Raw genomic sequence first — 24562 nt, 5'->3', positions numbered from 1 at the left:
CATGTTCTTCCTGCTTTAAACTTTACTATGTTAAACTTTTGTTCTCTTGCACTAGTGATGCACCATCATAAACAGTATTTTCCCAACTTCACTTGACTGCCTGTTGACAAACCAAAGGTATTAGTTGGTCTTTTCCTCCCGCCTTATAGGGAGATTTATATCATCTTATGTTGTAAGTCTTCAAACACGAGTCCCTCGAATAGATCTACATTTTTTCCTACTTTCTTTAATACAAGTCTTCCTGCTGATGGGGTAAAGTTGTACAAAATTATTATAATATCCTTAACCCCATAGAAATAAAAAAAGCTTTAAGGGTCAAGCTGAACCTTTGCAAACCACATACATTGTTTCTGTTGAGCCTGTACCTGCATTTTTTCAGGAACAGCCTCTTTTCTGAAGCATATCTAGCTGTGAGCTAACAACGGTATGGAAACCCCTACCTTTCTAGGGTAACTTTTCCCTGTCATCGAAGCAGCAGCAGGAGGACATCTGGGCTGCGTGAGGGGTTTCCCTCAGGACCAAGGCCTTCCTCTCGGACAAGCCGCTGCCTTCCCCGTGCCGCAGGCAGAACCAGCCCCTGAACTCAAACAGCTCCCGACCGGGGGGGGTGAAGGAGGCTGGCACCCCATCTCAGCACCCACCTCAGCCGCCACCACACCAAGCCCTGGCGCTGGCGACGCCGCCGCTCCCCTCAGGGCGTCCGCCGGTTGCCGCGGCAACCAACGGCGCCACCTCCCCCGGCGCCGAAGAGCGGCTGCGCACGCGCGCCACGGGGCGGGCGGGGCTCGCCGCCCGGCCGTGGGCGCGGCCTCAGGGCGCGAAGCTGGAGCTAGAGCCGTGATAGCCTGTAAATTTAAGGCCGGAGACCGATTTGTGGGTGATTTGAGTTTTGCCGCGATTGGGCCTGTCGGTCAATCTCGAACCACGCAGGTTCGCTTCCCCATGGCAAAAGGCACCCAATCCTAGACGGGTCCGCTCCCTGCGCGTAGTGAGGCCTGCGCTTAGAGGTGAACAATCCTCAGGTCAGCACGCTAGCCCAGCGATTAATTGTTCCGCTTGATAAAGTTGTGCCTGTTTTTCACAGTTTTAAGTTTTCAGTTACTCTTTTGCCTTACTGTGCCTGGCTGGAGTATTCTACTCTCAAATCTTTGCCTCATCGGCTATACAGTTACTCACTTTTTTAAAAAGTGCTTGTTAGATAAGCTGTAGGAGTTGAGCTGAGTCTCGCTTACAAAGGCAGCTCGTTTTCTGGTTTTTTTTGTTTGGTAGACAGGAGGACTGTTACTAGTGGTCAGTCTCTACAGTGTTGGACTTCTCTCTGTTCCGGTTTTACATTTCCCCGCTTTTAGATGAAAGACTGTACTCGCCTTCCTTGTCACAGCAACACGGTGGAAACTCCTACATACCCAGGTGCCAGAATCCTGCTAGGGCTGCGTAGCCAGGCTTTCACTACTTAACGACCCCACTGACACGCAACATCTGTAAACTTCTGGTTTGCCATGACAAACAGGTTCCAGTTTTCCTGTTGAGTTCCTGTGTGGTTTCCAAGGTGCACTACCTTAATTTGTAGTCACCATGGGACCCTCCTTATGATCCTCTCTGATGATCTTCCTTCATACCTTGTGAAGATGAGCCTGTTAGAGAATACTGGCCTTTGGAAATGACACCTGCTTGGTAAGACATTTGATGGCACTTCCATGCTGGCTGCAATAATAACAACAAACGTGACTTGTTGCAAACAATTTATTAGGTAGTAATAAATAAGAATTTAGCAGAAAGAACTATACAGCAATAAGGCATATTAATACTATTGTTAAATCTGCAACTGACACACATTTTGACATTTTTCCTCTAGTTTTCTAACAAAGTGCTATGTAGAGAAGTGTATTTCTGATACCAGTGCCAAGTGATAGCAAGGATGCACTATGAAGGACCTGACTGTTGCACTGCTTACCTTAAATAAAATATAACAATCCATGAAGAGTTACTGTTACTTATGCCAGTGAAGTTTAAGTAGAAAAGTACAGCTTACTGAGATTATTACAAAATATGTCTCCTGTTCACTTTTTTTAACTGCTTACTACTTTAATTTCTTAAACTGCACTTACTAGTAGTAAGGTCTAAGTAAAGTTACTACACAACAGCGCAGTTCCTAACATTCATTTTAACTTTTATTTGAAAACTGAGAGGCAAGTGCTAATTTATTTTTTTAAAGCTTTTTTACAAAATATTGCACACCGTTTTAGCATGCAGTTTACACGGAAGAAATAGGCAAGTGCACTTAAAACCCTGAAATACAACCAGAAATTTTAAAGATTTGTGTTATGGATACTATTTTAACGTACAAGGATATGTTTCAGACTGCATAGGGTCCCACCTTACACTTGGGACCCAACTTGCTGAGACCCAATCCTGACCCTGCAAAGAGCACACATAACGCTTACATTAGTTTCTTGCATTATAAATCTTCATTCCTGCATCCTGCACTGCTTGTAGCCTCAAGAAACTGAAGTAATGAGTAGAAAAATTAGTTTAACAGAAATAACTTAGTACCACCTACATGAGTTTTTGTTACTGCAGATGTGTTGCAATCCAGGGTAAGATTTATTAAACTTTTTTAAGTCCTCTGAGTAAGATTCATTTGTAAATCTGTATCTCCCCCTCCCCCATATACACGTTATATTGCACAGCAAAAGTACAAATCCATTTTTTTTTAAACAAGCACGCTAAATACTTAATATGGCTTCTGAATGATTTAAAGTATTTCCCTTTTGACATCCTCATGCAATATTTTAGAATAAATATGAATACAAAGTATGAGAAAGTTAAGAGTAAAAATAAAGCCAGCTGTAATGTTTGTCAGAAACCAAATAAAAAACAGGAGTTTATCAAAAGTGGTTGCTCAAAGGTCTAACTGGCCTTTTAAGCATACTTATCAACAGTATCTTAAAAATAAAGCGTGTCTACAAAATACTGTAACATATACAACCTCCTTGAAGTTCCACAGAATGACACGAAAGGTAAATAGGTTAACTGAGACTTGCTTAATGGCACTGGTAGTCCCGTAGTCCTCTGGGAACAAAAGCCTTACTTGATTCATGCTCGTCCAACTCAGTAAACCATTTACATTTCTTTAGCTTTATTGGTTAAGCTCAAGCCCTACAATAGCTTATATATGAAACACAAAAACATTTATAAAAAGAATATATATGTTGTATAGTTTTTTTAAAAAAATAGACCATGCAGCTTCTGTACAAAGTTAAAAAACTGTACAAATTTACTTTTCTATTGTGTAAAATTCATGTACATGGAAGTCTTCTGTTATGATGAGAAATAAGTTGGGTTTTGCTTAGCCATAAAATGCTGTTTCATAACTACTGTTCATTTCCATCATTCATTTCTTTCATTCGGCATTAACTGGCCATTTAATTTCATCAGAAGTTTTATGACGAGACCTGCCTATATAAAGGTATACAATTAAATTCTATCAGCATTTCAGAACTATGACACAATTAATTTAAGTATATGACAAATGCAAGTAGATAAACATAGTAAGTTAGAAGTTGCATCATTTTAGAAATAAGGAAAATAAAACATAGATTCTTCTCAGATATCAGAAAGTGTTTTTCAAAATATTCAATCACTTCCCCTATAACCACCTTAATATATAAGAATTAAAAGCAACTACTGTCACTTACTCAAAGCTGTAATTTTGTCACAACACATTTTAACATGGTATATTACCACTGATGCAGACTATGGGTAAAACAAGTATTTTCCGTCAGACATCCACAAACACTATCAAAAGTTGCTGGTAGCAATTGCAGTGAAGTTGCTTTATAACACTGCCTTCACAGATCCTCAGTTTTATCCAATCTCAAACTCCGCTAGTTTTGGTAGCAAAGTTACCAGCTCTAACTGTGATTTTCATCATATTTGGAATTATCCTTAGAGTCTGAGGGATTGGGCACACACAATAAACAGTTCCAATTTTAAAAAAAAAAAGTTTACCCTAATGATTACAGATGCATTTTATGTATTTTGAACCCTAAAGGCTTCACATACTAGGAAAACAAGCAAACATTCTGAAATATTAAAAAGAAAGTTTTACGATCATTTGGGGGGGGGGGAGGGGCTTGGCTAGGGCCTCTTTTATACTGTACAAGGGTGGTCAACCTCAAGAGAGAAGAGGCATGTATCTAGTTTAGGAAAAAATAATTAAACATAAAGGATGAAAAATGACAATGCTTACCTGTTTGGTATGTACAATAAAGCTCATTTTGTTTTCCAGACTGTGGATTTGAAAACATGTATCTCCATCTCCCAGCTGCCACATAAAGCAACCATACTTTAGGCTGAGGAGTAAAGCCTACAATGAAACGTAGGAAACTGTCACTCAGAAAATATTCTCCATACTTACGAACTGAACTTTCCTTGGTTCACTTAGACAGGACTCTGACTTAGAACAGTATGTTCCACAATCTAGTTCTAGCTTATAAAGTAGTCAAGTGGAAAAATACAAGGCTTTCTATTAATAGTGCCTTATAAAGATCTTAAAATCTTGGAAATCTTCACAGTCAAGTTTAACCAAACAGTTGGATGTGAAATGACTACTAGCACAAAAAGTTTAAGAGAATTAAGCTTAACAGTTATCATTGGCAGTTCACTTAAGCTGACCTTTGTTTCCATGTTCAGGAGGTGCAGCCCTTTTACATTTACTCCTACATACACTTTGATGACTTTATGGCTACTTGAACTTGCTTTGGTGAATATCTGTCCTGTGAAAAACGCTGCTCCATAAGTAGGAATTTCCCAGCAATTCTGCAAGAACATGCGCTGAAGGTGATGCATCTCTTTACTTACACCTTCACTGGTGCTGAGATTCTAGAAATAAAGGAACAATGGCAATCAACAAGTCTTCCCAAATAGTTGTGGTTATTTGAAGAAAAAACACTATTTAGTGGAATTCCCACTAAACTAGTATTCCCAAAGTGCTTTCCCAGCAACCGTCTTCCTACATCTAAATTAAACCCCAGAGCCACAGAAAGGCCTAAATGCCAAAAGAGACTGAGGCAGAAAGCAGATACCTGTACGAGCCTCAGAAATCTGAGCCACAGACACCTAACCTCTGCAGGGCCCCACAATTTTGCACCTCTCAGAAGTATGTCAGACTCATCAGGGATAAGCAGCTATGCACCCATCTGACACTAAATGCATCACAATCCTTAAAACTAAGCATTCTTCCTCCTTTAAGGGGTCCAATCCAGTGAGGCATGGTAAGATAAGCAAGTACCTCCCCCAAAAAATCATGGATTTTTTTATTTTCTAAGCAAAAGAGAGGTGCACTTTTCTTTTCTTTAGTGGAGCCCTCATTCAGAATGAGACAAGCTTCTGTTTCTTCTTCCAGTAGAGTGAAACAGTCACAGCAAAGGATCGTTAGAGTGCTCCTGCCTCAAATAGACTGATGTAAAGCACCCTAACAAACAAAAAACTTGGCTGGGCCACACATGAGATGAGAAGGCGCAGGCACGATAGAGAACACAAGTCTTCAACAGTTAGGGGGCCGTGACTGTGGGTGTGGTGGATGGGACCAACCTTTTTGGATGCACACCCTGCATGTTGGATCCACACCCTGCATTACAGCTTATCTGAATTCTACACAGCCATTTTTAAAATGTAAAATATATGAATATCTTTGGAACAAAAGATTGCAACTCCTTTCCCCTTCCCCCATACCCCACACCCCAAAATAATGGCCTAAGAGCAGAAGTCAAGAAAGCTACACTCTTTCTTACATATTATCTGATACAAGAAAGAGTAAAGAGTACTCTGCTACACCTTCTGCTATACCATAGCCTTAGGAAGACCACCATCATCCACTCCTTCACCTGTATTACAAAGAACAGGAATGATCTGCTGGTTTCTGACAAAAAAGGTGTAGGCACCAAGAGAAAGTTTATGATTGAGTAACCTCATCTCAAAGGAAAGGCAAGGCCTGGAAACATTCCCTGGGTGCCTCTGCAGTGTTTCCTGTCAGCTACTTTTAGTGACACGTGTTAGCCAGTACGGTTCTCTGACACACCTCACTTTTTCCACAATTTTTTAATGAAGTTCACGAATTTAACCTTCAGGTGCCTCTGACCCCATTTGGAATCCATAGCCCTTCAGTTAGATGTCTTTTACAGAAACAGCCCAAGTCCACATTTAAAAATTTTGCTCAATTAACTGCTCTAGTCAAAGGAGTTTGTGTGTGTGCTTACGCGTGCATCAGCAGCACTATCAGATCCCTAAGATACATGTTACACTGGCAAAAAGGACTTTATGGATCTATCGCTACAAGCAGATGTGAAAATATAAGTCAGAGTAGATTTTTTTACGTGTATGCCTGAATTGGCAGTATCCCCAATACACAGTTAACACTGAAGATAAATGAACAGATGACAATTTACTTCTAACAAACAGATCAACTGTAACTGTACAAGAAAAACAGCATTCCAACAACACATCCCAAAAATTCAGAACATACACATTTCTAGCTTTATATACCAGTATTTTTGTTCATTAACTGACAACCAAACAGTCAAAAAATAAACGTTTAAGACAGGATTTTCTACGATTCGATTATTTATCTCACCTTGTATTCATGAAGTATCCTGTTTGTCCAATGAGGAGCTTTACTTTTTAGTTTAGTGATTGGTACTATAGATTTAAGATTTTCTTCACTAAGAGAAAAACAAAGCAGAGAAAAGTTTTTCTTCACTAAACAAAGTAGGGAGAAAGAACAATGTCTGCCAGTTTGTATCTTCAAGTCACATATTGAGCTAGACAGTCAGCTCCTACTCTATCTTGCCTCATCAGGTGAGAAGCATTCCTAAAACGTAGGCTAAGGCTTCCTAGTGTAATTTTCAGTTAATGGAGATCCAGCTTTGTGTTATACACTCTTGTGTCATGCATCATGGACATGGCACGGAGAGAAAATGCTAGCAGAACACATGACTCTTACTTGATTACAGACCAGTTTGGTGAATTCCAGTTTGGAAGCCAAAATGATACACGAGCAATCATTTATACCAGAGTATTACATACTCAGAAAACATGACAGCTTATAGGTGCTCTTCTCCTTCACTGTTGTCTTCAGCACCACCAAGGACTTGGCCCATTAATTTCCACATGAAAGTTAGATACTACATGATATGAAAGTGAAGATGTTTATATAAAGTGCCTCTAAAAACCCCACAACCAAACAACACAGTAAAAGGAAGCCTTTGCTGGTTTGTTTTTACGCACAATTAAACTAGGTTGCATCACTAGGTTTTTGAGACTATTTAGTCATTTTTAAACTATATTTGTCAGTAACTACACATATGATCTACCAATCAAAAACCCTGCACAGGACAATGCATCCAGATCTTTAAGGTCAAGGATACCCTCATACAAACAACAGCCTGGATATAATTTTTAAATGACCAGTCTTTTGATAAACATTTATGTCTACTACAAAAAGTTCAGAATATAAACCTTTTCATCTATCTGAAGAAGAACAAACAGAGCTATTTTCCAACATCTTCATTTGAATATGGATGGAAAGCATGCCCAAATGCCCACAAGGCTCTTCTCTCTGGCCCGAACTATCTTTCCAAGTAGTCCTGTCTACAGAGTCAAACAATTCCATTGAGCAGGGTCAACTCATAGCCATATTGCTCATCTGCCCCAGTGTGGAAAGGAACACTGCCCTGCAGCTGCTGGGATTCAGTGGGCGTAGTTTTGTATTAAACCCAGTTGCGTTTAACTGCACACTCCTGCAGGTGTGGGCAGTCCCACTCAAAACCAATTCTCCCTATGCTCAGTCTACTAACTGTGCAAGTGCAGGACACGATGGGTCAACAGCTGAACCTACTAAACAGCCCAACCAAAAGTTTTCCAGTCAGTAAGCTCATTCACTTAGCTTACTCCGTAACGGTACAGTCTCTACACCTAACAGAAGGAAGAGAAAGGAACAAACAAGTGCAGTCAGTAGAGCCAGCCCTTTCAGAGGCAGCCCACACTTACATCAGTGTAACTGTAGCAGAAAATCCACCCCGATTTACTGATGGTGGAGAATACAACCAAAAAAAGGCAAGCCAAGACAGCTCAGCTGATGCTGTGAATGAGAGGAGATGAGAAGTATAGTAGCATTTCAGAATAGCACAGCTGCTGTTACATGAATGAATTGAGGTGGAGATGGTAGGGGGTGGAGTGAAGGTGCACACAGTAGAGAACTGGAATCCTGATGTGCTCAGATACTGCTGTAGAAATATATGTGGGAGGAAAAAGCCACATCCCAGAACAGCTCAGCTACTGTCGTGCTGGCAAGCAGAGAGGAGAGAGAAAAGCACCATCTGGCAGAGCCCTATTGGTGCTATGTTTCTGATCAATTTAGTATAGCAGTTCACATACAAATGAGAGAACAGAAATAGTATCTCTGCATGGTCTGTCCTCTTCAAAGAGGGAGGAAAGCCAATCCCAGAAATTGGTCTAACTGGACGTAGTAAGAGGTTTCTTCAGCATTGTCCAAAGTCTCAGTCCTGTCCAAACCCCTCATTCACATGAATACCGTTACTCATTTTGATATTATTGTATGTCAGTATAGACTTACAGAATACAGAACCTCCATCCCTCTGCCTGGGACTGCAGTAATTAAGATTAATATATTTTTCAGACCCCATGTCCAGCTTCTATTAAAGCTACGAGGGTTATGCGATTACTCTGAACTAGAGCTCAGTGATGGAGAAAAATAATAAATGTATCACACCTAAAATTTGAGAGTTCCATGGTAAGTGTTGTCTAAAAATACTTAATCTAAAACCATAATTTTAAGTTTTAAACACACTTACTTTAGAAAGCCCTGTTTATGTTTCTTGCTCTCATAATTTCCATAGACTATTTGTAGAAGCAGACTTGCCAGTGTGATCAGCTTGGCATCAGGTGATGTATAGAAACCTTTCAGTAAATTATATCTGGCCTCATCAAAAAGGATAAGAATAGCCAATGGATCCTCAATCTGTTAAAAGGATTTAAATAATATGATTTCTTTGTAAAAGAAAATGAGCTTCGAAACTATGAATACAATTTCTCACCAATTCAGAGACAGAAGACAAAGGTGTGATCCCGACTGAAGTGTACATTTTAGTAATGCTTTGTAATAGAAAAAATGACAGATTTTCATTGACTTAATTCAAGACATCACTGATCTAACACACTTACAAATTAAAGGTGACCAGCATACCATGCCCAATCAAAAGGTTCACAGAAATACTGACATCTGTGGTTTTTTTCCCCCGTGAATCCATTTTGAATAATATGTTTGAATAATCCCATTGAAATCAACCAATTAAATATCTGAAAAATCACAGCACAAGGAAGAGAAAGAAAATTGGGCAGGTTGTTTTTAGGTGTATGACAGACAGATAGAGACTGAGGCACATAGACATGATAAACCAAACAGTTGGGAAGGTGAGAAATGGGGGGGGGGGGGGAGAGAGGGTGGGAGGGTGAGAGGGAGGGAGGAATGGAGGGAAGAACCTGAAGACTCAAATTGTTACAAGCAAAGGAGAGGAGAGGTCTGGTTTAAATAAGTTTGGAAATTACTACAAGTCATTGAATACACTGAGTGTTGATGGTCAAAGTGTTCTGACTCTGACCATGATTTCATGCTATCGCTTCCAAGTGCAGACCTTTTTTTCTATTTCCAGTGGAAGTCTCACATCTCTTCTCAGGAAAAGCTGTGAAGTTTCCCTTTGAGGATCCAGGTTTGTCAGTTCAGTGAATATTTCAGCCCAATCTCGAATATGCTGCAAAGGCTTGTGGTATGGCTTCAGTTGGAGGCCTGAAAAATAACAAGCTTTGTTTATAAATAAACAAACAGCATAACCCAGCACAAACACACACACACACATATATATGATTAAATGCTGCACCAAAACCAGAGTATCTGAAACTGAGGACTCATTAACAAACATTTTTCCCTATGTTTTCTAAACTGCTATACATAAAAGGTTTTGAAAATATGAATTTATTGACAAAACTCTCAGCATCAATTCATCAAATGCACTAGTGATGAATCTTTGTTATTTTCAGCCTCTCAAGAGTGAAGCTGTATTTAAAAATTTAATGGAATACCAAGACAGACCTTAAAAACACAAGAATAAAATGGAGACTGTTGTCTCAATTATTATGGAAGAAATATAAAGTCCAATAATCTTATTTCTGACAGAAAAATACAGATATAGCTTATCTCATAAATGTATTTGCCATTTTTATATATTTTTATATACTTATAAACCATAAACTTTTCAGAACAGACATTCTTTTTCTTAATCTGTAAAACGTCTTGATTCTTAACAGGCTACAGTCATTCAATGTTTCATGTTCTCCTGTGTATATGAGGGCTGAGAAATCAATACAGAGCTTTCAACTACAGTCCTACTATGTACTAGAGTCCACACCTTCAGTTATGCTCATTCACTTATCCAGCCTGTCCTTGTGATTATTGCTTGGCTGTTTTCTAGTAGTGAGAAACTAGAAGGCTGTATCTGCCTCATCCTGACTGCTCTGGCTTTTACATTGTGACATTTCACATTGTATGAAAAACTTCAAAGGACATCTTATAGTGCAACATCTTTTCACTGAGAATAATCTGTTCACTCAACTTATCCACCTTACACTCAAACACAGAAAAACATTATCCGTCCTACAAACAAGAAAACTATGGTCTTTACAGCTGTACACAAACTGCAAGAAATACATTTTATAATGAAACTTGTCCATTAGTTGTTTGAAGCCGCAAATCAGAAGCTGACTCATTTTCAAACTTCGGACAAATATCTAGAGAATTACTTGTTTTTAAACAAACAATGTATCAGTGAGCTCTTCCCCTCAAATGCAAGGGTAATACTTCAATAATTTGAGTAAAACATGACATACATATTTAGAAAAGGCACAAGCAGCAAGACTTCAATACTCAAACACTTCCTTTTCTTCCAGACATTAACTTTTGTGTTTAACTGAGGGTTACAGTGGTCATGTGGCATACAGCAAAGTAAAAAGTCAAATGGCATGACACTGGGAGAAAAAGATTAAAAAAGAATGAAGAAAAGATTTGCTGCAACATTTACAGATTAAAAAAAAAAAAAGTAACAATGCCACTGTAGTGGAAGATTGACAACAGTAAATAAAATTGTAAATGCAAGGCTTCTATGTTAATGGTACTATCAACACAGAATCCTACCAGACCTGAATTGTGCTTTGTAAACCCATTATCATGTGTCCCATAGCTATCTTGTTGCAGCAGTGCTGTTTACCATGTTTTCTGACAAAACACAATCATTGACTCTTTTGTAGTTCTATTTATCTTTTGCTACATATCTCAAACTACAACTACAATGTACTTTTTATTTAGATCAGAAATACCAAAAAATGCAGCAAATAATGACGTTTTGCATCAGAATTCCCTCCCACCAAATATATCTGAAAACTTGTTTATCAAAAATCATTTTAGTGCAAAACACATGAAAATTCACATGATTAAAGGACCTAATGAAAAAAACATTAATCAGCTTTACTTTAATCACTAGTTTTAAATAGATTAAACATTGGTAAAAACAACTACACGCATCCAATTTCAAACACTCTGGGAAGAAAAATACCACTAAAATCAGGGTAAGTTAGCAGTAAGGACTATGACAGCAAAGGTGCCCTATACCAGAAAGGCAGCCTGGACTAGCCTCATCTTCCTAGATGAAATACATTCTAGATGCCACAGTGATACAGGGTCAGACCTATTGGGTGTACCCAAAATGATGCCTAAAATGGAGAAGATCTCTGTAGCTCTGAAAGCACAGTTTGGAAACATTGGGCTGTAAAGGCTGGGAGTTGATCTACTGGAGGAAAGCTTAAGCAGAGGAACTAGAAAAATTGGTTCACCCCCTATGCAAAAGATAAAAAGAATGAGACCCACAGGGATTACAGAGTCTCTGGCAGGGCAAAGTGTATTAACAGACAGTCTAGATACAAACTAACTCCTACAGGATGGCTTTTAAAAGCTGATAGAAAGAGGTTAATACAGAACTGTCAGAGATCATGTTTCCTATTTTCCTCAGAAAACATTATTTTTTTTTTTAAAGGCAAGCAGAAATAAAAAAAATATGATAAACTCTCAAGTATAATGATCTTCCTTATTACTTACTGAGGTTCTCAGAACAGATCCAGATAGTGAAGTACTGCTGAGTTTCTTGAGACAAACGCATCCCCTCCATTATCTGCTGTACAGTAGTATTGTTTCCATGTTTCAGCTCAACAGAGCGATATGACCCATCCATACGATAAATTCGTGCCTTTTCATACTACATAAAAATTGAAACATATTAAACAAATAACTTGTTAAAATCCTTTCTGTTGGTGCTTCTGAAGAGGAAAGCAATTTTACCATAATTCAGCAACATCCATACTGTTGATAAAAGAGAACTTTGCACAACTCCTGCATATTTACTATTTATCAAAACTGCTTGTTTCATGTCCTATGCAAGTTCTTATACTGTGCTTTTTACCACAATAACTCCAAGAAAGATCTTACTGATGTTTTGAGGACTTCACTTCTGTTGAACTCAAAGGCAAGTAGGCATTTAAAAGTTCCCTGAGGGATTTGGGCTCAACTGCCTGTGCATATCCCGAAATGTCCACCTCGCAATTACTGGCAGGTTATGAATTATTCCCCTCATTAGCCTATACTAAAAAGACTTATTTTTCAGAGGGAAGCACCACCCTTTACACAGGCCCCAGTACAATAAGAATACACTCTCACTAAGATGTTTTAGCACTTCTATAATATTACTAATAATAAATCATTTTCCCCTTCAGAACTCCCACAGCTTTCACTGAATTGCATGTGGGCCCAGAGTACGCCTCCTGGAAGACGTACTTAAATGAAAACCAGGTGCTTAACGCATATATGCACAAGTCGTAAATCAATGAAACCTCTTGTTTTCATCTCTCTAACAGGTTAAATGTTTCAGCTGCTTGAATAAAAAAGTTGCAGGAATTTGTTATTTCCTTTCTTCAGATCTACTTAGTCGTCAAGAACGGAGTTCCTAAAAACTTCTGGAAAAAAAGATGAATGCCTTGGAAAATGACAACTGACTGAAAATGAGGCTGGAATGGAAAACATCAGTCTATTTTTGCTGCAGTAGTCACTGTGACTCCTATTGCAGTAATTTCTATCGTTTTTTTTATTTTAACATATTAATTCGATAGTAATAAGTGACAACATAATATCACCTATTACGCTGTGAAATCTACTTAAAATGTGTGCATTAGTCTTTTAGAGTCATTAGACACACATCTGTCATTTGATCAACTGCATAATAAGATCCCTAAAATAAAGGAGGTCAATTCCTTCATTAATTATTTTGGAAGATTCATTCATATAGAGTGAAATGAAGATAATTTAAAACATCTTGAAAAATCGACAGGTTTAATGCCACCTACCTACAGAGATACAAGTTGCATCTGAAGTAAAAGAAAAGAAACAAGTGGTTTTATATCATTTGGCTAACTTTAAATCTACTTCAGGAGGAGAGGAATCGCACCGTAAATTTTGTTTACTATCATGGCTAGATCTCCACTGACTGCCAAGGAAGCCTACACTGACTAACTGATGTAAAGCCTATTTTGTAGAAGCCTACATTTAGCCAGCTGAATGCTCCTGTTTATCAACATATAAGATGACAATGCATACAGAAAGCTGATGGTTGCGTGATCAAAAGTAGACATAAAATCGGTAGCTGATGTGATGCTCCTATGAATAAATCAAAACATCACATTTAAAGTCTTACATGTATTTCTTGAGCAATAAATATAGACAGAAACATTTAAAGAGACAAAATATCAGTTTGTCAATATTTACACTAACAATTTCAGTATACTGCACATTTCCAATAACAGTTATAAGTGAGCCTAGCTCTTCTACAAGCTTATGCGCAAATTAAATATAAACTTTAAACTATTTAGAAAATAAACTCATACAGGTTTATTTATGGCTTCCTTCAGCAGTTTTGCAGTTTCTTCCCACTCATTTTGTTTGTTCTCTTCACAGACATTCAGTGGAGATCTTCCCTGTTGATCAGTAATGTGCTACAAACAAACAGAAACACTGATAATACATTGTTTCCACTGGAGATAGGTAAACATTTACACACTTTTTGAGATAATTAAAGTCCTTGATCCTAGGGTTCAAACACTTAATTGCTAAACAATGGGAAAAGTAGAGGTAGTGAAAAATATTTAACGATTGTTTGGTAATCTCTCAACAGGATCACTGTGTTTACACATTGTGATCTGGACACAAAATATTTCACATACACAAGCTAGAAACTGTTGCTAAAACTGTTACTTCTATACACAAACAGAACTTACTCTGTCAATTTCTGGATGATTTAGTAGAATTTGTACTATCTCAGCATGCCCACCTCCAGCAGCAAAATGAAGAGGAGAGCTAAGTTGGCCATTCAAAAGATTTGGATTGCATTTCCCTTTCTCCAACAGCATTCGAGTGGCTTCAACTTTTCCATACCTGCAGACAGGTTTAAAGCGGAACAGACACAGCAAATGTAAAATAAAATATTTTTTCAGATAGTCCTAAATATGGAAAAGTATATTTCCATGCTCAAGCTTTGAAATGACACCAAAGACAATGGAACATTAATAAGTTTGTAGAAATTAGTATCCGTTCTGCACTTCTTTGGTAACCATTGGTCTAGTAACCATTTATTGGATTCATTATAGACAAACCGAAACTTGCTTTAAACTAGCTAAGTTTGGGTAGTTGTAGCAACTCAAGTCATGGCAAAACAGAGTTCAGTCTTGCCAGAAAAAAGAAAAAAAATCTGTGTGAGAATCAGAGTAAAGCTTCCGATTGTCATGCAGATGGATCCTGAGGATTCTTAAGCCTTACACTGATAATTGGTAAATCTTGTGTATACTGTTTAGGCAAACTTTCTGACAAACACTAAAAATCACATAAGTTGGTTTTTTTTTTAATAACCAAGTTTGATTTTCATGTTATTCATATCATCAGACACTACTATAAATACAGAAGACTAACTTGCATAAAGATAAAACAAAAGCATTTTTACAACACTGAGGAAAGATGTCAAGCACTTACAGATTAAATCATCACAGAGTTATAGTCAGACAAGTTGACCTCTGTAGATCACCTAGTCCAGCTTCCCACTCAAAGCTTGACCATCACCAAAACGTGCTCAGCTCAGCTATTGCTGTGCTGTAAAACTGCTCACGGCCTTTAACCAACAAAGACTGTAAAAGTTACCACACTAAACTAGACCCAATGTCTCCAACAGGAATTAAAACAGATGCTTCGGGATAGATACAAGAGGCAATAGATAAGAGTTTGATGATACAATCTCCACACCTGGTCTCCTCCGAAACCATTCAGATTGAAATTATCTGAAAACCTAAAGCAACCTTTCTCTTCAGAAGGTTAACACTAACATATATTAGAGTCAAAGCGTAAAAAGTCCAGTTTTTTTGATTTCTCATTTTTGAGTCTGTATGATAGATTACATAAATGATTAGTGCTAAAGCATCATGATAGCAAGAATGCATTTGATTGGCAAAACTATATTCATCTGACTCACCAGCATGCATAATGGATAGGTGCCCAGTGGTCACTATCTAACTGATTAACAGAAAACTTTTTATCCAGAAGGTGGCTAAGTAAATCAGAGTCGCCTTCGCAAGCACTGCGGTGAAGAGGGAAATCATCTACCCACTGGTGTTCCCTACGAATTAAAAGGGGAAACAGGAGGAAAACACAGTTCAGAAATATTTCAGTAGTTGAGAACATTGACTTTTTTTAAAATTACTGACATAGCACTAACTGTAGATCTACATGAAGAATAAAAACGAAGCTCATGCAGCTAAAATGTGCCAGTATTCATACAACTAGTATTTTCATCATGCAGTAGTCAAGCCACAGCTGTATTCATTTTGCTAAGAAATGCTTCCCTAATATTTGCAATTTAAACCTTTCTTGATCCATCCTTTAATTGTTGTGTTTCAGTACTTGGAGACTTCAAACAGAATTTTTTAAAAATATGTATTTTTACAGTAAAGCCCTAAAGTAATAGGAATCTCATTCTGACAAAGTCTACCAAGTACTACTGTAATATAACAAAACAAAATTATCCATTAATGAAAAAGGAATGTAACATAATACTTGTCCTCTGTGACACTGCTCATGCTACGTTGCCACTTTTCTCTTTTAGGAATCTGAATCTTTGAATAGTCTGGGGCTCCAAGGCCAAAGTATGGATTTATTACCACTTTGTCAACCTGCAAAGACATAATTTAAACACAACTGAAAAAATACCTTACTGAGATTCGGCTAAATAATCCCCCATCCAGACCGAGTATTCTCTTGAAACCAAAGTTATAATAGTAACTTTTTATAAGTAAAGAGAATGATGTTCAAATGTGAGGATTTGAAAAACCATTTAGCAGTAAGCGTGCAATAAAGAAATCTGATTATATTAAACATAAAGCACACACTCATGTCAAATAAATGAATTAATTGTAAAATGAAAATGTATGTAAGTTTCACAAATATAAAATGAAAATATAGTTCTTACCCTATTGGTATACTGAAGGTCAGATCCAAACAAAGGATTATAGATACACATATCTGCTTTCTCCAATGCCAGCATTTTACTCTTTATTTCCAGGGCAGTATAACCCATGTGCAATGAGCTCTCTGTTTGACCAGGTTCTATAGCATAGGCAGGGTTTATTACATTTGTTTTAATTCTCTCAAGAGGAGATGGTCTGAATAAAGCTGGGATGGAGTGAGACTGGGTGTGCCGTTCATCCAACCACCTGCAGGAGAGAATGGGCAAGTAATCCATTTTCAGGTAGAAGAGGACTATTTTGGTCATGCCTATCCATTATTTTGTTTGATTAAGGGTTGTACGTATGATAATCACACATTTTAATTAAAAAAAAAATACTATAATGTGCACAACCAATTTTATAGCATTAAATTAATCCCCAAACGTGAAATTTTTTAACCAAATATAGTTAAGCAAACGTATTTGCTCAAACACATTTCCTGCAGATGCAAACTCTCAAAGAAAAGGAAATTATAAGCTCAGGTAAGAGTAACACTGATTATAGCCAAAACACTTAACCACACCAACATGTCACCATTTCGTTTACTTTCAGTTTATCAGTATTACTACTCTCAACATACAAATTTTGAAAATTAAAGCAGTTTGTTTAAGGGTGAGTTGAAGTTTCAATGTCTGTGCTGACTTAAGCCTTCTAACTAGTTTCATTAGGGAGGGTTTGGAAAAGGCAAAAAATCAGAAGGTCCTTTGGTAGTTTCCAAACTGCCAAGTCTCCTTCACATAGGCTACCACCTGCCTTTTCACAAAGCTATGCTGAAGGTTATTCTCCTCGAACTGCACTCCCACTGACAGCATAGAAGGGCTTTAGAGCCCTCTTACTCTGAGCTAGAGGGGAAAGTCAGCACTGTACACCTGCTGCATTTTTTCCTGCCACATATGTAATATAACACAGGGCTCAGGATTTTTGGATATTTTCACTTAATTGCTACATTATTTTAGTGTTATGTTGAATGGGGTACATTTTAACTAAGGGTCTAAAGCCAGGTTTATATTTAAGGTTTCTGCACATACTTTCTCACAAGCTTGAGACAAACACGTACTTTGCTGGAATACAATAAATTCCATTTAGTGATTTAGCCTGGAAGTATAGAAGAAAGATAAGTACATGCTTTGGAAAGGCAGATCCACTGACAGACAGCTTGGATCTTGTCTGTCCCAGAACCGCGTGTAAGGATGGCAGAACGTGGCCTGCAGTTCAATGCATATGCTTAGGCCTGGATTTTTAAGTCCCAGATCCAAGCTATCATGTGCTGCAAAAGCCATGTTCTCTTCACTTACTCATAGCCCTGCTGGGAAGGAGGACTGTAAAATTGTGATCATCGTGCTATAAACACCCTCTTGCCTCTCTGAGGTATTTTCAGGCATTTTCTCTAAACAGTTGGCAGATAAATTAGTTATGGTAGTTTGAACCTTTGAAAAGCGTCACTTCAGACTACGTCCATAAAGAATAATCAATATAAACTATTTTCTACTATATTTCCAAGGCTACTCTCACAACTGTAAGGCTGGTAAAACATCTTAAGCAGAGCTTAGAGTCTGAAGGCACTCATTAAGTAGCAAACAAATATAACAACTGGCACAATGGTATACATGGAAATATTATGACTCTACTAATAAACTGTAAAAACCCTACACACGGAACCTTTTTAGGTAATAGCCTGTAACATAATTTTTCATGTTAGCCAAGAGTTTCACCTAACTTTATTAATGCAAATAAGTTCATACATAAGTAGGTCTGGTATTTCTTTGTTAAGGGTACATAAAAAAGACCAAAAAACTGCTCACATATTCAATTTTCAAAGTACTATAAATCTGGCTGAACAACTAATCACCTTTCTGAAAGTTAATTCCCTACTGCGAATAAATTTGTATGGCTGGGGAATATGCACTCCCTTTGTAAACAGGGGGTTAATTTAAATGCAAATCATAACGGTATACAATTAACAGGATATTTTTACTACACTCTGGCAAATACTCTTAAAGATGGCAGTTATGTCAACTTCCAAATAGCCACCTGATTTAAGTAGGCACACCATTCTTCAGCTTGCAAAAGATTTTTAAAAAGATTTAGAAATGTATTGTCAAGGTTTCAGTTTCTGATAAACTTGAAGAAGATAACACGATACCACAATGATTTCCTTCTTAATCACAAGAATGCTATAAAAACTATGTGCTATATCTACAAATTATCTTGTTTAACTTCTATTTTAATGTCTTTTTACTGATGGCATTTCTTACTTATCCAAGGCAATTAACATTCTTGCAGTAAGCGTAGCAAAATGGGTGCTGGATTCACTGCAGACTCTCATGATGTCTTGTAAACAGTAGAACACAGGGCATCCAGGACTGTATGCATATTTTGTATTATCTAAAAAGGAAACATACTCTGAAGACACATCAATGAGAAGAAGAATCTTATTTTCCCTTCTGCATCTTTTGTAGTTACACGTTCCTAACTAATTGAGAGTATATTCTAACTTTAGACTACAGTAACTAAATTTTTCCAAATGGTAATTGACAGAAATTACATACAATCCTTACATAACAATTCACAACTCAACAGGGTAGCCTTAAAAACCTTAAAGTGTTCAGTTACTATTCCATCAGTGTGATCAGCTTCATCTGAGGAATTAAATGTATACTGTTGCCAAGGAAAAAAAAAAAAGAATAGGACTCAGGACTAGAAGAGGTATTTATTGCTATTGGTAACCTCACAATGGTATTTTTTTGATAGTTTGTATCCTTAAGGCCTATCAGTAAGGCAAAAATGAAGGAGTTTCCCCAAAAGCACATACACATTTACTTCAGGCTTTTTTTAAAAATACTTTCCTGACAAGCAATTTACTTTGCCTTCTAAAGGCTTTATTCACCATTCCTTATTCAAACAAAACTGTTTACAGACTTCAATAAGCACTCTTCTCTGAGTAAAGAACACTGAACTGAATAGGATGTGTTTCTTATACTTGCATTCAGTAAATTCTATACAAGTTAATGCATATGCTTTGAAATATAATCAAGTGCACAAATACAGCTTAAAACAGAAGCGTGCTATCGTTACAGAAACAAAGGCAATACATTAAAAACAAGTTTTTTCCTTGATTTTAAGTAACTTTTTCAAGTTTTAAAGTATTCAGAGAGAGGTTTCCACCTGAATGCAACTTTTAATGTTTAAATACAGAAAAAGCCACATAGCATATTCATAATTCTTAATAAACCCTCAACTGAACTTCTGCTAAAATGGGTGCAACTTCAGAAATCAGGCTCAATGTTACCTTTCACAACAGTTGGGACAATGTAAAGTGATGCCTCCTGGCCTGCCTTCTCTCCATCAAGAGGAAACTTCTTCATTAACACTACGCGCTTTCCTAGCACAGTATTAAAAAAACCCCAAAAAATTAATTAGCCAGCAAAACAAAAAACAATCTAGAGTTGGCTATCTGAAAGCTTACCAGACTCAATCTTCCTAATATCTAGGAAGAAAAAGTTATGATTATTATGAGCTATAATCTAAAGCAAGCTAAGAAAATCTAAATACATATGAAAAAATAAAGAACATAAACATGTATGCATCCATTAACATGAAAAATGACATGACTGTACCCCTTTTTTCATAGCAACTTTTCTATATCCCTCATTTTTCATAGCATTCACCCCCCAAACCACCTATCTTTAAGTTAGACAAGATTATTTTTGAAATGGGAAAGTACGGCTGCATGCTATATTCCATATTAGGGTGAATGCTTTATTCATGTAGTGGTAGGACAGTATTTTCCATGTTATCCTCCCTTCCACCCTTACAGGATTTAGTATTTTGTTTGCTTTTCTGACCTCAGCTGCATATTTTAGCAGTGGCCGCACTATGCTGTGCATATTAATGCTTGGGCCCTCTGTCTGAGCCAATTTAAAACTCTCTAGACTGTGTAAGAAACAGTTTTTGCTTTTACTAGGCATTCCTCAATGTGTATTAATGCTATTATGTTATTTCATGTTTGCTGCTCAACTAGCTTGAAGTCCCTTCAACGCCAGTTGTTGCCACCTGCAACAGTTTACCATGCAACCAGCTATTCCTATTCTAAGTTGTTAGCACTGCATTGTCTTATCCGCACTGACAACCTTCCCGGTATAACCTTACTTACAAAGCAGAGATGAGGTACACAGCAAAAAAAAAAGTGCTGTAGTCAATATAGTTTATACCAATCTAGAGATGAAATATGCTGGCTAAAACAATTTTTGTCAGCACAAGTGTGAGGTTGTTTGCTAGACCAGCTATGCAACAACAATGAAAAAGAAAATGTACTAATCAAATTATATCTGTGATACAATTATACCAGAAATATTTTCATGTAGATACTGTCCACTGAACAATGCTGGCTTTAGAACTGACTTTAGAAGCAATCAATACACTAGTTCAAGTCACGTTTTAGCTGAAATTAAGGATAAAAAAGCCACTTCAATCTGATTTACCAGAAGTTTAGCTATAAATCTCAATTTGAGATGAAGAAGTAGTACAGACAGGCAAAGTTTCACTTAATAAAAATCTTTTAGTAAGCATTTTATAGAGTTGGAAGGTAAAGGGAAACAAAGGTAAATTAAAGGTTTCAGCTGTATAGTTGGCTTGGGTCTTTTTGACGAACCGCAAAACATACCTTCTTTTTTTAAACTAATTTCATGCTTTTGCATAACCTTTCCATGCCCATTTAATTTTTAAAATATTTTTATAGAGCTATCAACAATAAATCAGATTAAAATCTTTTTACCTTTAATACCCTGATTGGCTGGTGAAATTGGTTTGGTGGCTTCTAATACGTAATCCAAGATGCTCTGGGTTATCTCAGTGCCTCCCTGCAGTTTAGTTTCCAACAAAACTTTCTTTCTTTTTTTCTTTTGGCCTTCAATGGGAACTTCAAGCAACAAAATCTTTCAAACAATAATGAAACCAAAGGAGTTTAAGCACAACTGAAACAAGTACAGAACACTTTTGTTTGTTTGTTTGTTTATTGTACCACTGTAAAATCAGTGACAAAATTCAGGAAGTATTCAATGTGGAGAAGCAGGATGGCGAAGTCAGAATGACCTCCATAACAGTAAGGTTAAAGAGAGTAAGACAAGGCTGCATCCTTGTACTGAGCAGCCCGCAGGGCAAAAGGCCCTGAAATGACATGAAACACACAGATATTACAAAACCGTAAAGTGTTCAAATACCGTAAGGATGGGGCAATGCATAGTAGGTATATGATATACACAGACATTATTTAAGCAATGTTATTGTCGTATTTTCTCTTCTGCTATATTATACATTTACTATAAATTATTTTTAAAAATTTTAATAAATAAAAAAAAATTATATAGTTTTACTTCGTAGGCTTTAGCTCGATATTCCCGGGAATTCAGACTAGCAGTATTTTTTGGACGAATCACAGCAACATACGCATCTCCAATGTTTTCTGGGTTTCCCATCTCTCCTGCTTATTTTGTCACTGGAAACAATAAACAAACAGGAAATAAAGGTTCAATTGAAAAAAAGAAAAAAAAATCCAACAGCACGCTAAACTTCAGGATGCAGTAATTATATCCACTGATTCTTTGCATTATTAATTTGTTGTTCTTTAGCTGGAGAAATACCAATGGCTGATATAATTCTGCTTCCCTTTCATGAAAGGGGAAAATCCTACATCACATAGATTTAATACAAATAATCTTGTTCTCTAACCCACTTTTAAAATAAAAATAATGTGTATTTTTTTCCACTTTGTAACTATCTTCCCCATTTTGCAAGCTAGGCAAAAGGCCAAAGAATTTTAGGGCTCTGAAAAATACATGAAATTGAAAAAGAAAACCATTCTAAAGTGACAAGCACTGTACTTTATGAAATGTGCTATGACAAAGTACTGCATTTCTATGAGTTCCACAGGGATTTCAAGAATATAACTGATTTTCCTTCCCCCTGCCCCCAATAGGAAGTAGAACACAGTCTTGCCTACAGCCCAAACAACAAAGCTGATAAAAATAAACTACAATATGGATTCATTTACTTAGTTTTACTTCAGTGGGGCTGCAAACTGGTGCACAATTCATTCAAACACAGAGCTTCTGAAAGAAATACGCCTTCAGTTTTTGCAAAAAGCGAACAGAGGTTTTTAGATTTAAGATAAAACTTTGCTTACCCTTCTGTTTAACCCAAAGTGACAATTCCTATAATCATAAAATTTTATGAAAATGATAGGGAAAACCTCCTAAGGTTAAATCACTCCACACATCAGAGTTGAGAAAGAAGGTCATGCCTGGCCATTAGCACCTTCCAGCTGATCATTTTCTTCATCTGCAAATGAACCCCCTTTCATCCCATATCAGTAAGCACATGCTTTTTTGCAGATTAATCCCTCCACAAAGATTTTTAACTTTCCTGTTTCTAGCCTCTTCACCTCTTCTAGGAGAAACAGAGGTCTTAGATTCCCATGCCTTTACTCCAGTATTTTTGCTGGGATCAGACTACCTGAAAACATATTAAAAAAAACCAACATAAATAACAGCGTGCACGTTTTCACCTTCAGTTAAGATAAATATATTAGTTAGATGATTTAATGGTGGTACTTGAACAGTAATATCTGAATAGAAACATCTTGATGCATTTCAGTAGCATCTAGAAACATTAAATAAGCAATGTGCTGACTTGTGAGAGCTCATGCTTTGGGATATTAAGAGTTTTGAAAGGAACAAGAAACAACCATGCCTTATAGGCAGCTGGGAAAGGCATGCTCCCTGGGTTTCCTTACATGTACTGGGATGGACTGGGTTTGGGTCACAGGCTTGTGTGGAGGGAACCTGCACAGGCAGGGCTGGGCCAGGCCGGGCCACCTGGGTGGCAGGTGATGATCAGGTGAATAAGCAGTGAGTGAACTCCCTCTGCCAGCGCTCTACACTAAATCCAGCTAAATCCACTAAATGGGGTGAGGATGTCTGGGAAACAGACGGCCCCGACAGCTGCGATATGACTCCAGAAAACAAAATCAGAGGACGAAGAAGGGTGGGGCCGTGAGGATGTGACAATAACGATGACCAGCTTCAGAAGGCACCACCGCTGAACTGACCCTAGCCAAATCCAGGTGCCAACGGACCTGCGTCCCCATCCCAACGGGTGCAGGTCTAGAGAACATGCCTCAGCCGGGCTTCTCCCAGCGCCGCCGGCCCTCCCCGCCTCCCGCACCACCGCCCGACGGCACCCTCAGCAGCCCGGGACCCGCCAGGGCGAGGCGGAGGGCGGCTCCCGCCGCCCCGCGGGGACACACAGCCACACCACCCCCGCGAGGGAGGCCGCCGCGCCCGCCCCGCCGAGCGCACGCCCCGCACTGGGAGCAGCGATGGCTGCCTCGGCCTCCCCCGCAGCGCTGCCTCGCCTCGGCACGGCGAGGCCGCCGCCACGGAGGAAGCCGGCCGCCGACAGAGGAGCACGACAGGCGGGAAGCGGCCCTGTGCCGCCGGTACCTCCCGCTCCGGCGGCAGCCACCCCGCCGCTCCGCGCCTCACGGCCGGGAAACGCCCCCCGAACTTTCCCGGTCGCGCCCAGGAGCCGGCCGGGCACCAGGCCCCCCGAGGGGTGCGCACGCCGCAGCCCCGCGGAGCGGGAACGGCTCCCACGTCCTCGGGACCGCCCCACCGGGATGAGTGGCAGCACCCCGGCCCCGCTCGCTCCCTCCCTTGCCTTCCTCGGGGGTGCCGGCGGTCGCCTCCCCGCTGCATACTCTCGCCGCTCTCGGCGCCCAGGCCCCGCGCCCGAGACGCGTCCCGCTCCGCCCCGTCCCCGCCCCGCTCCCTCCCACGGCTCGGCG

The 24562-nt window shown here is 38.6% G+C and overlaps 1 protein-coding gene across 5 annotated transcripts; it reads right to left on the bottom strand.

The window, feature by feature from the left end:
- Nucleotides 1-1725: 1725 nt before the first annotated feature.
- KRIT1 (KRIT1 ankyrin repeat containing) lies at nucleotides 1726-24510 on the bottom strand. 5 transcript variants are annotated; one of them, XM_076331525.1, is made up of 18 exons: nucleotides 24436-24510; nucleotides 23159-23229; nucleotides 22092-22213; nucleotides 21494-21653; nucleotides 20009-20101; nucleotides 18975-19104; nucleotides 16683-16926; nucleotides 16271-16386; nucleotides 15690-15833; nucleotides 14449-14605; nucleotides 14059-14166; nucleotides 12224-12380; nucleotides 9714-9865; nucleotides 8874-9040; nucleotides 6635-6722; nucleotides 4678-4884; nucleotides 4253-4369; nucleotides 1726-3459 (listed from the first exon to the last, which is right to left on the bottom strand). In XM_076331525.1, the coding sequence occupies exons 3-18, from the start codon at nucleotides 22191-22193 to the stop codon at nucleotides 3391-3393; spliced, it is 2211 nt and encodes a 736-aa protein (XP_076187640.1). In that variant the 5' UTR covers nucleotides 22194-22213; nucleotides 23159-23229; nucleotides 24436-24510; the 3' UTR covers nucleotides 1726-3390. The 5 variants fall into 5 exon arrangements, with proteins under 5 accessions (XP_076187640.1, XP_076187641.1, XP_076187643.1 ...); XM_076331526.1 differs by lacking the exons at nucleotides 23159-23229; nucleotides 24436-24510 and adding exons at nucleotides 22769-22826; nucleotides 22901-23146; XM_076331528.1 differs by lacking the exons at nucleotides 23159-23229; nucleotides 24436-24510 and adding exons at nucleotides 22769-22823; nucleotides 22901-23146.
- Between the last annotated feature and the right edge of the window lie 52 nt (nucleotides 24511-24562).

The sequence above is a fragment of the Aptenodytes patagonicus genome, chromosome 2, assembly GCF_965638725.1.
Source record: "Aptenodytes patagonicus chromosome 2, bAptPat1.pri.cur, whole genome shotgun sequence".
Classification (NCBI taxonomy): Eukaryota; Metazoa; Chordata; class Aves; order Sphenisciformes; family Spheniscidae; genus Aptenodytes; species Aptenodytes patagonicus.
Note: the sequence above shows the minus strand (reverse complement) of the source record. Positions and strands in the feature narration are given on the sequence as shown.